At 44.0% G+C, this 16,476-nt stretch overlaps 1 protein-coding gene across 1 annotated transcript in view; it reads right to left on the bottom strand.

The window, feature by feature from the left end:
* TTC39C (tetratricopeptide repeat domain 39C) overlaps positions 1 to 16,476 on the bottom strand; it is a 152,599-nt gene that overhangs the window by 56,607 nt on the left and 79,516 nt on the right. Inside the window, exon 2 of the mRNA XM_077492580.1 lies at positions 16,006 to 16,054. Coding sequence (XP_077348706.1) covers positions 16,006 to 16,054 — 49 coding nt within the window. The remainder of the gene's footprint in view (positions 1 to 16,005; positions 16,055 to 16,476) is intronic.

Raw genomic sequence — 16,476 nt, 5'->3', positions numbered from 1 at the left:
CGTCTTAACCATCCAACTTTTGACAGCCGACATGGTGATTACAGCAGCAGTAAAAATGAATTTATGTCACACAGGGATTGTTTTGATTGGGTAAAGGACAAGTCGGGCTATCTCAAAGTCAGAGCAAAATGTATCCTGTTCATCCAAGTCAGATGGAAGTAGGACCGATGTAGGACCGATGTCACAGGGTAAAGTCGGATTGACAGCCCTACAACAGTCGTCTCGTACCAGTTTGAACCCGGCCTGAGGCAGCATTTTTTCAGCCACAGAGCCCATTAAAAGTATGCAAAATTTAGAAGCATCCCAGTTTAGAATGTAAAAAATGTCCTACAACAGCCTTAATGAAATTGACATTACATCAGCAGCCCCCATTCACATCAAAGGTCCCCTTTAACATCAGTCTTCCCATTACATCACAGTTTGTCTTTCACATCAGAGTGACCACACATCACATCAGATATCCCCATCCAAGTTCCCCTATCACATCAGAAGCCCCCCTTCCTATCAGAGTCCCACATCACAGACCACATCCCCCTCGGGCCATCAGAGCCCTATCCTATGGCTCCAGCAGCATGACAGAGGGTGGGAGGCAGTGACTATCTAAATGGCGCACGTCTGTCCTCTCCTGAATGATAGAGCAGCCCTGCATCAGTGCCATGGTAGTAGCAACAAATGACGTGTTCTGGCCTTAGAACTTCATTAGTAATGGTGTTGGCAGTCAGCCCACATGCACCATGATGATGCATAACGCTGATCCAGGGAAAACTGCATCCCATGCACATGGCACCCCAGAGGAACCAAGACAGAATCCTTATTGAGTAATGCAGGTCAAAGGGAAGAACTGCATCATTGTCCAGAGCAAGTAATCATATTTTCCTCAGATTCTAACAAAGTATAGGAAAACAATTGTCTGCTCTATGTAACAAAAGGTATTTTCCTTCTGACATTTTTATGAGGTTCTTTATTGTAAATGTTTAAAAAAACAGGTGATGGAATGTAAGTAAACTAGAGATTCTAGCTTCACCAGATTTAAAAGTTTGGCTATTTTTTAAATTTTTTTTGTAGTTGCAGAGGAGTTAAGCTGGCCATACATGGATTGAAATTGTTCTGGCTCAGCAGGGACCAGCTCAATTTTTGTCCATGTGTGGGCAGGAAGATTGTACAGTTTATCTACCGATCGACTTCTTTACAACCAGCCTGTTGGATTTTCCCAATTTGATCAGCACTGCCGGCTATAGCTGGCAGTGCTGATCAGTGTGTTTTAATGGCCGGAAGTCTCCCCACTGTCAGAATACAATAGCTCAGCGGGTAGGATTCCCCCATCCACACTGAGTGTGTCGAGGGGGGAATTGGGGAATTTTTTTTTCCCCTTCAACCCACTAGTTGGATGAGAAAAAAATGGCTCCTCTATAGGCTGCTCCCACCTCTGCAATATTTGTGTGGGACATTAAAAATCCTGTTTGCTGTATTTAAGGTTTCTAATACATAGCACCTTTCATACTGCAACTACATCAGAAGTCCAACCTCTCCCCTGTTTCCTGCCCCCATGCCCCTTGGAGCAGCCCCCACAAACCGTGTCAGAGGTAGGGTATATATTGCAGCAAGAGTTGCTTTTATGATTTTTAAACGTCGTGGGGAATTGTATTATTTTTTTTAAAAATGAATTATAAACTGGAGTTGGGCTTAAACTGTATAGCAGTCTCGAAAGGGAACTTTCAAAATTTCTGTCCCCGAGTTTCCAAACACAAGCCTCTGCTGCAAAAATATAGGGGTTTCCATTCTCCCTGTTGGGTTTGCAATGTATTTTATAATTAGGAAAAGGGAGAAAAAGGAATAGAAACATTATACAGTGGGCATAAACAGATCTGGGAACCATGACAAGAAGATCTGGCCTCCAGAGTTACCGAGATATAAAAAGCCAGCAGGTGACTCATGCCACCCGATAACACCAATAACTAAAATATCTCTTCCAGATGGACTGCCCCTTTAACAACGTAAACACTACTTTATGTTGTTCTTCTCATTGCACTAATAAGTTAGAAATCATATAGATGCAAATGTATTCTGTGCTACTATCACAACACTCTGCAAAATGAAGGAAGCACAGTAAACAATAAGTAGAGATGGCCGGTGGGAAATGGGCAAAGTTGACATCGTTGGAAACCCATGATAAAGCAAAGGATGGCACATTCTAAGCTATGAAATCCAGAGATCGGACAAATGTTGCAGCATGAAACTTCTTCCAAATTAGCCCTTCACTCACAAGCTGTGGTTACTGTGTGTGGCCTTTAGGTAGGATGCAAAGTCCTGTAGCTATCTTTAGACAGGGAAGTAAGCAGAGCACACCAAGGTCAATGCTGAGCTGTGCAGTCACAGCCGTTCAATATACTCGTCACCCACAGGCAACGCACCTAGTTAAGCACACACACCATCTCATCACGTCCCAAGAACAGCAAATCAGTATTTAAAGGTTCACTAGAACTATGTAGAGGGTTTTCGAAAGATATTCACAAATATGTATGTGAAAATATGTCTGTACAGGAAATGTGACATTTGACATTTCCAGAACACTTTTTGTAGCCCACTGATGTATGATAGCTCCTAGCTTAAAGCAGATCTTCACTGCATCTAAACACTACAAAACCAAAAACTCTATTTAAAGCAGAGCTCCACCCAAAAACGGGGAAGCTCCACTTGCCCCCTCAGCTACCAGATTTGGCACCTTTTGGGGGAAGGGGGGAGTGGGCACTCCTATGCACACCCTTCTGCCTGGATGCCTGAGCTAAGGGCAGATTGCTTAGAGGAAGTAAATGCTACATTAATTATCTGCCCTTACCGAAGATGGCCGTAGCTAGAAATACTAAGGGTGTTTTCTCAGCAAAATAAAGCATGGAGACATGGATAGATGGGCGAGTTTGCTTTGAATATTGAAAATGAATGAAGAATAGCATTTTTGGTTTGTGGTACTCAGGTGCACTGTAATTCCTCTTTAAATTGTGGAAGGTAGTGGCAGTGCACAGCGCCTTGGTTGATCTAGGGGTGAAGGTCCACGTTAAGGCACCATTCACACCTGAGCGTTTTGTAGCTTGAAGTCTGAAGCCACAAAACGGTTGAGGGGAAAAAATCCATTATTCTCTATGGAGATGGTCCACATCTCCACTCTAAGTCGCCTGAAGCTCAAACAAGTTCTGGACCCTTTTTTTTTTGTCGGTCGAATAGGGCAGATTTGAGCGTTTTTGGAGCATATGCAACCAGGAAGTAGATGACAACATAGCAGCAAATGATAAAACAGATGATCATTTTTCCTATTGGCTAATAAAAAAAACACCAAAGCTCACGCCGGAAAACGCTGCATGAAAACGTGCAAATACTCACAAATACGTGCGACAAAACGCCTGAAAAATGGTCAAACACTACACTCAGGTGTGAATTGGGCCTAAGTGCCGCCTGCCAACAGCAATCATAGCACACTGCCACATCATGTACTTTCCACATCTCCCCTTTCGTTTGTGCAGTAGCAGCCCGCCCAAGCACCAGGGGGCCACAATATGCATTGCCGCACTCTACACAACAGCAGTCCGACAACCCGCAGAACTTAGGGGTAGCCTCATGGTGCCTGATTGCTCACTGTCAATACCGTGTAACCACTGCACTATCACCTCATTCTACCAGATGCCTGCTACGGCCAAATATTAGGTGACTCTCCAAGAAAACATCTGCCTGTGGCCCAACACATAAAAAGAAAATAATAGCAACCATGTTAATTGGGAATATTTTGTTATTATGGAGCGTACAGTTTATGGATATGAATTGGCAAGGGGTGCATGAGTAAAAAAAATGTGGATACCACTGAGCCAAAGAAAGGTACATGGGGAATATTGCTTATAGATTTTTAACAAAATGGATAGTCAGCAGAATGATCAGAGAGTTTAAAACTCGTCCAGGAAGGCAAAAAAAAGAAAATGCATACACTGCATTATAATGAAAGCTGCACAAACATGGACTCTTCACGGCAATGTCTCTGTGACTCAGTGTATGTGGTTGCATAGCATAGTCTCCATAAGATTCTGTAACAACAGAGTCGAGCTGAGAATCATAACTTTGGTAAACGGTACAGAACACAACTTGCTATTATCCTCATAGATGCCTTCCCTCACAGTAAAGTTCAGGGCTGGTCTGGTAACACAGGTGAACAGCTGGAGTGTTCCAAGTGTCAAGGGCCATCCCACTCAAACTGGACTACTCTGGTATAAATTGGGGAAGTGCTTCCCATAGTGGCTGGGTAATTTGAAAAAGCTGCAAGCTATTAGGCTGTGGCTAGGCTGTATACACGCCAGTTCTGACAGTGAAGGGCCGCTCCTCTGGTTGCAGGTAGCTTGCCCAACTTGCCCAGCTACTTCTGCCTCTTCAGGTATGGCCCCCCTCAGGTGATGAGGGAGGAAAGCAGAGAAATGCAACCTCCTGGGCATGTTCAGAAACCATGGCAGTTGTGACAAAAGGAGTTAAGGAGGCCTGCATCTGTATCTGAGAATGGTGAGTAAATGGGCAGTCCACTATAGAATAATGGATTGTATCTTTATTTGTGTACTGGAAATATTGCAATTGACTATAGAAGCTTAATTTTAAATTCATTTAGTTCTGATAGCCTGTTGATTTATTTTGCATATATACACTATAAAAGTTTTGAAACCAATGTGTACAACATATTTTGCTTAAAACAGCATCATGTCAATATTTCAGATATGCAGTTATAAAATGCATCACTTACAGTAGTTTACTTGTTTCATAGATTTAGGTACAGTGACGAAGGGACATAACCTTCTTTAGGTTTTTATTGATGTCCGGTATTCTCACTGGGGAAGCTTACCATAACTTTCTGCCTGTTCTAGTAACTGGTACCAGAGAGCAAATTAAACAGGGCTCTACTGGTTCACAACCATACCTGGGAAACCGCCATCTTTAACCCTGAGATAGCAGGCCCATTGAATCTTTGGGTCATGGTGGTAGGCCCCTTTCACACAGCTGGTCCGATCAGATCCACCTGCCAGTAGTTTACATTGATCTGAACGAAGTTCCATGTTAGTTTATGGGCAGGAGGATGTTCATCTGATCTGGATGCTTTTTGATTTGTTCGGACATAAACATGACGGATTGGAGGTAGTCAGATGTAAACAGATGCACGTCCATTTACGTCTGCCTGTCCATAGGATTAACATGAGTCCATTGGGCTCTGGGAGGGCAAAATTGAATATACCCTTTAGTTTTGATTTAAAAGGGGATTTTATTCATGGATTCTCTGCTGATCAGAGGGGGCTCTTCAAATCTAGATGTATGGTTTATGGCTACCAGAAGAATTATAAATGCTTGTCGTTAGCGATATGGCTGCCTTATTGTGCATGTGCATATTTCAAACTACATAGAAACCATGTTTTCTAAACCACGATCCACATATAAGAGTTACTTAAATCTGATTTCTTTCACCTACATATTTAAAAAAATATTACCATGAAACTGTAGTTGCTACAAAAAATGTAAGTAAAAGGTTGCAAAAAAAAAAAATCACCAAAACGTACCTGCTGATACCTTATCTGTGCTCACTGCCTCGCTGAAACAACACTGGAGATCCCTAAATTCCTGTAAAGTTCAATCTATCTTAAAACTTGGCAAGGCTAAGCTAGCTCTTCCACTATGCCCATGTAATGGTATTTAGGATTGGCGATTGGCTGTCAGGAATGCAATGGTGAATTTTGGGAGGTGCGGCAAGTAGTATCTCTAGGTGTGCCAAACCCACAAACAAATTGGATTTTGAGTGTCTGTAGCAGCATATGGCACACCATAGTGCACCTAATTATAGCCTGAAGTGCTACTTTTTATGTAGCAAGCACATTGCCACGTCTGCAGTTCCAGACTTATTCAATGGAAGTCATCAGAAGTGTGCTGTGTCTTCACATTATGCATCCGTCACAGACAATTTAGACTTCTCTACGGTTATGTACATTTGACAGCCATAACTGATAAAAGCTGAGCCCTGAGCGGACATATCTAGGACTCGCAAGAAAAACAACCCACAGACATACAGTCTGCGCCACACAAAGCTGGACAGAATATACATGAAATTAAAATAGACAAGTCTTCTGATAGAATTCATAAGCAAGACTGGCGTTGGTCAGTTAAACTCCTCTAACCAGCAATTATATCTAAAAAGCCCACATCCCATTATAAATGGTTTTGAGCGATGTCACATTGACAATGCACCATCACGTTGTTGTTTTTTTTGATTCATGGTCTACATGGTCATAGGTCTTTAACCTTATGTTACTAAACAGATGAGCTTCTAATCTTCTCCATACAATGATAAAATTGATGTTTTCAATGCTTTTTAAAAGCAGGGAGGGCACAGAGAATTTAAGGGCGTCGGACAGCGCTACAAATTCAGCTCACAGTTATTAGAATGAAAATGGAGGTAAATGATAGTTGATTAAAGCAGACCTAAAGTGTAAACAACTCCCTTCCTCCACACCCTTCTTCATTGTCTTCTGCCTTAAAATTCATTTGGATATGTACTCTCTGCTAAATAGGAGACCAAGTTTAGGTGACCAATCCTCCCCTCTAGTATGGGTTAAGCAGTGGTGGGCCATCAGGGTTGGCCTAAACATTGCCTAAACTATCAGAATTGCTGATTTACACATTCATTTACATGAATGTGTGTTATACCCCATAGTCTATTCTCTTCATTTCTTGTCTCTTGGTTTTGCCATTTCCAGTAATGTTAGAACTTTACTCCAATCGTATTTCATCCATGATAGCCACCGTGTGTTGCCAGGGTCAAAGAAATCTACCATGAGGCCTTCAGAATCAACAGTGTAGGTGCCTGTAGCCTAGAGTTAATGGCAATTAAACTGTTGCTTTAACCAATCAGATTTTGAGTTGGCAACACTGGGGCCATCTAGCAAGTGTACGTTCATGTCAGTATTTTCACATCCTTTGACTGGATCAGAGAGCAGTATTCGTGGCGTTATGTGAGCCACGCCTCCCTCTCCCCAATAGGATGGATCCAGGGCATGAATGGGAGGAGAGATGAGCCAACAAGAGCCGTACACAAGGGCTGACAGGCTAGTAAATAAGCACTGCGGTGGAACTCAGTGGGTCATTGAGGACTGGGGAAAGAGTGTTGGGAGGGGGGGGGGGGGGGGGGGTTGGGGACAGTACATAGCACAGTATAGAGTTGTAAACTATAAGTGGTGGTGTACCAACAACATGCATATGCACACAAAGCAAGGTCCATAAAGACATGGATGAGTGAGTTTGGGGTGGGAGGAGCTTGATTAGCCTGCACAGAGTCTTGGCCTCAACCCAATAAAACACCTCTGGGATTAATTAGAGCGGAAACTGTGAGTCAGGCCTTCTCATCCAACATCAGTGCCTGACCTCACGAACGCGCTTCTGGAAGAATGGTCAAACAATCGCATAAACACACTCCTAAACCTTGTGGACAGCCTTCCCAGAAGAGTTGAAGCTGTTAAAGGGTGGGCCAACTCCAATATTGAACCCTTCATTATTAGTAATGAACTCTGAGTGGGGACAAGGGAAATGCACAGCCCACCACTGGGGTCATGTAACCACTCCTGTTGAATGCCAAGGGCAGGACCACCAGGTATGCATGACATCCCCCCCCCCCCCCCCCCCCGCTGTCCACAGTTGGGGAAAACTACTATCACTTATCTCTGGGAAAGCATGAGGGAGGAACCCAATACCATCCGTACAGGACTTTATGTGCTGCTTCTAGTGTATTTTTATTAAGGGAGCATATTTTTCAGGCCTTATTCCAGTCTTCTAGGTCTATGGGGGACTGGAGGTCCATTTCCCATCGGCCCATGTAAGAGAGGGATGCTAATGTCATGTCAGGAATTCATTCAAGGATGCATAAATAGCCGACATGAGGCCGGGGGCCCCAGGAGCGTACTGACATGCATGTTCAAATAAAGTCTTTTGAAATGGGTAGGTGGATGTGCAGCGTAGAGCAACAATCCAGTGTTGCAAATGAAGGAAGCAGTAGTGCTCCCTGACTAGTGCGTCGTGTGTTTCCCGGATGGCCTCCCAGGCTAGAACAGAGTGTGAGGAAAGGAAGCTTTGAACCCGTGTATGGCCTGGAGAGAGCCACCAAGAGAACGCCTGAGGCTCCTCAAGGCCTAGGGGAAAAAGAGGATTGTGAGTGATAGTAAGTAGTGGCAAAAATTAGGACATCAAATTGCCACAATAGGGAACTGAATCCCATATCTGTAGGCCATGCAACAGCACGGGGCTCAGGGAAGGGGGGCGCAATTTATGAGGGAGCCAGAGCAGGGCTTGTAGTGAGGATGAGTCGCAGTTGGGCAATTCAAGTAACACCGAAAGGGGGGCATCCATAGCCACGTGAAGCATAGTCAACAGGGAGATTTGTGCCACTGTATAGTACCTAAAGACACTGGGGCCCCCTAGACCTTTGGGTGGCACAGTGGTGTAGTGGTTAGCACTCTCGCCTAGCAGTAAGGAGGGTCTCTGGTTCGAATCAAACACAACACTACCTGCCTAGAGTTTGCATGTTCTCCCTGTGCCTGCGTGGTTTTCCTCCGGGTACTCCGGTTTCCTCCCACACTCCAAAGACATACAGGTAGGTTAATTGGCTTCTGTCCAAAATTGGCCCTAGTATATGAATGGGGAACTTGGATTGTGGGCTCCTTGAGGGTAGGGACAGATGTAAGTGTGCAATGTACAGGGACAGTGACAATTGTAGACACTCACTCAGGTTGAACTGGATGAACTGGTGTCTTTATTCAACCTAACTATGCAACTATGTACTATGTAACCTCCTTGCAGCCTATGGGCATAAAAAGTTAATCTAGGGACGCTATGACATTTCTTAGTGAGAATCAGATTTTTCAGAGGCCGAAGAAAGAGGGTACTCTAACTGGCAGTGTGCAAAAGTAATAGAGGGCTTTAGGTAGGATCATCATTTTGACTGCAGAGATCCTTTCTACCCATGAAAAATTGGGAAATTGCCAGGAATGCATGAGGGAGGTCAACGTGTGCAGCAAGGGGTAGTAGTTTCAGGGAACAAAGAAGAGTAGGAAGGAGTCAGTTTGATGCCTAAGTATTCAATTGATTGAGATGCTCAACGATATGAAAAATTCTCCTGAAGATGCTCCACCACATTGGCAGGGAGGTTGACGTTCTGCAATGTGGTTTTAGAGGGGTTGATTTGAAGGCCAGAGAAGGCTGAGAGTCAGAATAATATGAGCTGCAAGTCGGGAAGGGAGATAAGCAAAGGGCCAGTTAACTGCCCTTCAGACTTTAGGGGGGCCGGACTGTGGCTATTGGGAACAGAAAAAGGCATGATGTCAGTAGGGGAAAACAAAAAGGCCTCGTCATTTGTTTCAGTGGGAGTAGCTGTGCCCCAGCATTGGCGTCAGTGGGGAAAATGGTGCCCCATTGTTGCTGTCATTGGGAGGAATTATGCTCCATCATTTGGCATCATTGGGTCCCATTGTTGGTGTCATTGGGAGGAATCATGCCCCATTGCTGGAGTCGCTGGCAGTAGATGTAACCCACTGTTGGTGTTATTGGGAGGAATGGTGCCCCAAGGGCTGGATAAAAGCAAGCACAGGGCTATATCTGCCCCCCATATGGAGACCACTGATCTATATGGAGTGTTTGCATGTTCTCCCTGTGCTTGCGCATATTTCATCTGGGACCTCTAGTTTCCTTCCACACTCCAAAGACATGCTCATAGGTTAATTGGATACTGTATGAATTGGCCCTAGTATGAGTATGTATTAATGAGAGATGGGAAGCTTAGATTGTAAGCGCCTTGAGTATAGGGGCTTATGTGAATGTAAAATATTTATGCTAAAGTGCTGTGTAAATTGTGGGTGCTAAATAAATATATGTATGGGGCTCTCCAAAATAATTAAATATATGTACATGCACCTGAAAATGTCTGCTTTAACATCCCAGAGTTTTATTACTAAGCTTGTAATGACTACAGGTACACTTTAAAGCAGCAGGATGGATAGTATGGTGTGTGTGTGTGCGCGTGTGTGTGCGCTGCGCGTGTGTATGTGTGTGTATGTGTGTGCATGTGTGTGCATGTGTGTGCATGTGTGTGCATGTGTGTGCATGTGGTAGGAGTACACTTTAGGGCCAGTATAAGCAATTTCAGAATTTCATTCTAATCTAAAAATAATGTCTGCTTCTTAATTGTTCCATTGTTTTCCTTTTAAAGGCATGTTACTATAAGACATGGAGGCCGAATGTCTTTCTGGGTCATAGGATGAACCATAAGTTTATTCTTAAACTGCTGATTTACGTGTTTCTCCTAGGTTCAATGGAGTGCACATTTTACTGTTTGATTATGAATATACATGACACAGCAACTATCCGTGGGCAGAGGGGAGCTTAGGGAAGTCAGCAAACAGATATTGCACAGTGCTTTCACATGGGACAGTCCTAGAGAAATGAAATCCCAGTAAAGCTTAATAGCTACAAATGTAAGAAAAATATACACGAAACGTGATCTTTCCACATGAGTTTATCGGCTTAAAGTGGTTCTAAACCCATTTTTGGTGACTTTTACCTATAGGTATCCTAGAGTAAGGATTACCTATAAGTAGTGAAAATATCTCGTAAACGTGCGCCGTTTAGGAGATATCTCACTTGTAGTGCGCCAATGTCGTCATTGGCGCATGAGCTGTGAAGAAACTGACCACTGTGCCATTTCTTCCCCCAGCGTGTGCCATGACTGACGGCTCCCGTGCAGGAGTGACATCACGCGACTCGGGCCAGTCACAAAGCCGAAGTCCTTGGCCCCGGAAGGAAGAGGGATGAAGATGGACGCGGCCTGCTCAGGAGACAGCGAGGGCTTCGTTTGCAGGGAAGTGTCATATAATGGGCTAGTATGTGATGCATACTAGCCCATCATGCTTTTCATTTGCAGGCCTTGCAGGGAGCAAAAGAGGAAGTAAAGCCCATCGGGGTTTACTTCCTCCCCAAGAAGACACATCTTTCCCAATGCCAATGCTCCATAAAGACATAATTATGGGTATGACTACGGCCTAAAGAATCTCATATTTGACTCATTTATGGGTGACTTCAGATGCCTATGATATTATTGATCGATAAAGGCTGTCGTTTTCAGCTCTTGGAAACACATAATGAACGGAATTTAAAATCAGTCACCATGCCATTTCAAATCACAATACATTTTGCTTTTGCTGGAGACATTTTGAGGTCTTCTAATTCGTAGAGTGCTGGATTGGGCTGGGGACCCCACTCTCCAGACCACTCCAAGGTAGACCTCTCACACAGGGAAGATGAGCACCCATAGAACACTAGGAAGAGGTAACTGGAATAAATAATATTTCAATGACAGAATTCTTTAGTTATGTAATATCTATGACCAAGGTCTTCATTTTAAAATCAAATATTGCAGAGTAACTATCAATCAATGCAGAAGAGGAAAGAAGGCAAGAGAGCAGGGCCAGACCTCTGATACAGAAAAGATAAAAGAGGTATATACTGACAGGTAAATATACCATGTATAGGTGGGTGGACCGAACAAGATAGAGAAAGAATGTCAAACATAGATACGTAAAATCTATTAACCACTTCCCGTATGCCACTGGACTTCACACGGTTATACTAGAACGATGCTTGCAGATGCAGGCATCATCCCAGTATAGTTTTTTTTAGACCCCTTTCACACTGGGGCGTTTTTCAGGTGCTTTAGCGTTAAAAAAAGCACCTGTAAAAAGCCTGAATGAAGCCTCATCTGCAGTCCCAATGTGAAAGCCCAAGTGCTTTAAGAGCCCTTTCACAATGTCAGTGCCCGAAAAACTATCGTAAAGTGCCGCTTAAACTAGCAGCGCTTTACCAACGTTTTTCGAGCATTATTGAGGCGCTTTTAACCCCTGCTAGTTGCCAAATAAAGGGTTAAAAGTGCCCACAAAACGCTGCTGCCAATAGCGCTTTTCAGGCGTTTTACAGGCGCTTCCCATTGATTTCAATGGGAAAGGGCGCTTTAGGAGTGTTGCATTCACCGCTCCAAAAGCGCTGTTTTCAGGACTTTTTTTTAACGCCCTGCCAGCGCAGCGCCTCAGTGTGAAAGCACTCGGGCATTTACATTGGGATTGCAGTTGCGGCTTCTTTCAGGCTCTTTTTTTAACGCTAAAGCGCCTGAAAAACACCCCAGTGTGAAAGGGATCTCAGTGTAAAAGCACTCGGGCTTTTACATTGGGATTGCAGCTGCAGCTTCTTTCAAGCGCTTTACAGACGCTTTTTTTAACGCTAAAGCACCTGAAAAACGCCCCAAAAAACTCCCCAGTGTGAAAGGGGTCTTAGAGCTGACGTTTTGGCTTTCTAACTAGCTGCTCAATTGCTATTACAAGCAGCGGGAGAAGATGTCCCTCCACTCCCACCGCCTTCTGTGGCTTGCTTAGGCTCTCCCGTCCCTCTGGGATCAGCTTTTACGATAGTATCCCAGAAGCGATGACATAATATCAATGAAACAATCAGCGACATTTTTTAAAGTTCAAAAGCAATAAAAAACACTGATCTTGGTGTTTTTGCAGAGGAGGGATTTGAGGTCTTATAGATAAAGAGCACCTTTCACTGCCTATTACTGTCACAATGATGTTTACATTCCTTGTGATTAGGGATGAGCCGAACACCCCCCAGAACCTGCGAACAGACCTAAACTTCGTGTGAACTTTAGAACCCTATTAAAGTCTATGGGACTCGAACGTTCACAATCTAAAGTGCTCATTTTAAAGGGTAATATGCAAGTTACTGTCCTAAAAAATGTTTGGGGACCTGGGTCCTGCCCCAGGGGACATGGATCAATGCAAAAAAAAGTTTTAAAAACGGCCGTTTTTTCAGGAGCAGTGATTCTAATAATGATTAAAGTGAAACAATAAAAGTGTAATATTCCTTTAAATTTCGTAGCTGGGGGGTTTCTATAGTATGCCTGTGAAGGGGCGCATGTTTCTGGTGCTTAGAACTGTCCCTGCACAAAGTGTCATTTGTGCAGGAAAAAAAGTCTTTTAAAATCACTTGTGGCTAATTGTCGGCTCCCCGTAATACAGAGAACACTCAATGAGTGTTCTCTGTATTAGCCGACAATTAATTCATTCATTGATAAAAAAAAAAAAAAAGCGTGGGGGTCCCCCTAAATTCAATTACCAGGCCCTTCAGGTCTGACATGGATATTAAGGGGAACCCCGTGTCAAATTTAAAAAAAAATTGACGTGGGGGTCCCCCTAAATATCCATACCAGACCCTTCAGGTCTGATATGGATATTAAGGGGAACCCCGCATCAAATTTTAAAAAAAATTTACGTGGGGGTCCCCCTAAAAATCCATACCAGACCCTTCAGGTCTGATATGGATATTAAGGGGAACCCCGCATCAAATTTTAAAAAAAATTGACGTGGGGGTCCCCCTAAAAATCCATACCAGACCCTTTATCAGAGCACGCAACCTGGCAGGCCGCAGGAAAAGAGGGGGGGACGAGAGAGCGGCCCCCCTCCCTCCTGAACCGTACCAGGCCACATACCCTCAACATTGGGAGGATGCTTTGGGGGTCTGTGACCCCTCAAAGCACCTTGTCCCCATGTTGATGAGGACAAGGGCCTCATCCTCACAACCCTGGCTGATGGTTGTGAGGGTCTGCGGGCGGGGGGCTTATCAGAATCTGGAAGCCCCCTTTAACAAGGGGACCCCCAGATCCCGCCCCCCCTGTTTGAAATGGTAAGGGGGTACAAAAGTACCCCTACCATTTCACAAAGAAAGTGTCAAAATGGTTAAATAAGACAAACACACTTTTGAAAAATTCCTTTATTAAAAATAAAAATAATAAAAAAAAAAGATTCCAGCGGTGCTAATCCACTCTTGCTATCCAGCGACGAATCTCCGGGGTCCAGCGATGGATGATCATATCCAGCGACGGGGGATCTCTCAGTCCAGCGTTGTCCATACATCCTTCTTCTGTCTCCATTGCGGAGACACTACGGAGATCCCAGCGCTGACGTTTCTTATATTAGGAGGGCGGGGCCACTCGTCACCTGACCCCGCCCCCTCTGACGCTGGTGAAGGGAGCCAGGGGTTCCCCAGTGACGTATGGGTGACCCCGCCCCCTCTGATGTAACGGAAACCTGCGTTACATCAGAGGGGGCGGGGTCACCCACACGTCACTGGGGAACCCCTGGCTTCCCTTTCCAGCGTCAGAGGGGCGGGGTCAGGTGACGGGTGGCCCCGCCATCCTAATATAAGAAACATCAGCGCTAGGATCTCCGCAGTCTCCGCAGTGGAGACAGAAGAAGGATGTATGGACAGCGCTGGACTGAGAGATCCCCCGTCGCTGGATATGATCATCCATCGCTGGACCCCGGAGATCCGTCGCTGGATAGCAAGAGTGGATTAGCACCGCTGGAATCTTTTTTATTTTTTTTATTTTTAATAAAGGAATTTTTCAAAAGTGTGTTTGTCTTATTTAACCATTTTGACACTTTCTTTGTGAAATGGTAGGGGTACTTTTGTACCCCCTTACCATTTCAAACAAGGGGGGGGGCCGGGATCTGGGGGTCCCCTTGTTAAAGGGGGCTTCCAGATTCTGATAAGCCACCCGCCCGCAGACCCTCACAACCACCGGCCAGGGTTGTCAGGATGAGGCCCTTGTCCTCATCAACATGGGGACAAGGTGCTTTGAGGGGTCACAGACCCCCAAAGCATCCTCCCAATGTTGAGGGTATGTGGCCTGGTACGGTTCAGGAGGGAGGGGGCGCTCTCTCGCCCCCCTCTTTTCCTGCGGCCTGCCAGGTTGCGTGCTCTGATAAAGGGTCTGGTATGGATTTTTAGGGGGACCCCACGTCAATTTTTTTTTTTTATTTGACACGGGTTCCCCTTAATATCCATGTCAGACCTGAAGGGCCTGGTAATTGAATTTTGGGGAACCCCCGCGCTTTTTTTTTTTTTTTTTTTTTTTTTTTTATCAATGAATGAATGAATTGTCGTCTAATATAGAGAACACTCATTGAGTGTTCTCTGTATTACGGGGAGCCGACAATTTAGCCGCAAGTGATTTTAAAAGACTTTTTTTCCTGCACAAATGACACTTTGTGCAGGGACAGTTCTAAGCACGGGAAACATGCGCCCCTTCACAGGCATACTATAGATACCCCCCAGCTACGAAATTTAAAGGAATATACACTTTAATTGTTTCACTTTAATCATTATTAAAATCACTGCTCCTGAAAAAACGGCCGTTTTTAAAACTTTTTTTTGCATTGATCCATGTCCCCTGGGGCAGGACCCGGGTCCCCAAACACTTTTTAGGACAGTAACCTGCATATTACCCTTTAAAATTAGCACTTTAGATTTCTCCCATAGACTTGTATAGGGTGTTCCGGCTTTTCGAATTTGCTGCGAACAGCCCAAATTGTTCACTGTTTGCTGAACAGGCGAACAGGCAATGTTCGAGTAGAACATGAGTTTGACTCGAACTCGAAGCTCATCCCTACTTGTGATGGTAATCAAAAAAAAAATGAAAGCAACAGTGTAAAAAAAAAAAATTGTTAATCTAAAAAAATATTAAAGTATCGCCACCCCTCTGTGCTTGCACCCAAAAGGTGCACTCATGAGTTGACCCTCCACGCACACCAACAGCGATTGTCCCACAGCACAGGTATCACAGCAAATGTCAAATCATGGGCAGTATTTCTAGCACTAGACCCCCTCTGTAAATCTAAAGAGGTAACCTGTAAAGACCCATCAATTTATTCCTGAGGACCTCTGCTTTAAAAAAAACAAAAAATAAAAAATATAATGTTTGGGGGCTCAAAGTAATTTTCTAGCAAAAAATACTGATTGTTACATGTGAACAAAAAAGTGTCAGAAAAGGCCTGGACTGGAGGTGGTTAAACATATACAGTACTGTACATACATAACCGGGCAGATCTTATTTTCAGCACTTACCAGAAAGCTTACAAAACTAGCGCCAAAGCTCATCAATGGGCTGTGATTCCTACAAAACACAAACACATTGCTGGGGTTAATACATACAATACATCTGTGAGACATATGAAGACATATACATATTGCTGGGTTGGTTGAAAAAAAACAAAAAAACACACGTGAGATGAAGACCTTTATACATTTTGCTGGCATAGGTACACCAAAAACCTAATTAGAGTTCATTTAATAATTACATAACTGCAATGGCAAACTATTGGTCATCTTCTTTAAAGTCACTAAGGGCTCATTTGCATTTGCTTCGACTTCAACACACATTAAGGTGCCTACCGTTTTTTGGGGAAAAAAACTATATTTTTTTACTTTTTGCTATAATAAATATCCCAATTTTTTTAAAACACATTTCTTCCGCAGTTCAGGCTGATATGTATTCTTCTACATATTTCTGGGGGGAAAAAAAATTGCAATAAGTGT

This window comes from Lithobates pipiens, unplaced genomic scaffold (assembly GCF_037356315.1).
Source record: "Lithobates pipiens isolate NorthernLeopardFrog02 unplaced genomic scaffold, aLitPip1_a1.2 Scaffold_19, whole genome shotgun sequence".
Taxonomy (NCBI): Eukaryota; Metazoa; Chordata; class Amphibia; order Anura; family Ranidae; genus Lithobates; species Lithobates pipiens.
The sequence above is the reverse complement of the archived record's forward strand: the minus strand, read 5'-3'. Positions and strand labels throughout refer to the sequence as shown.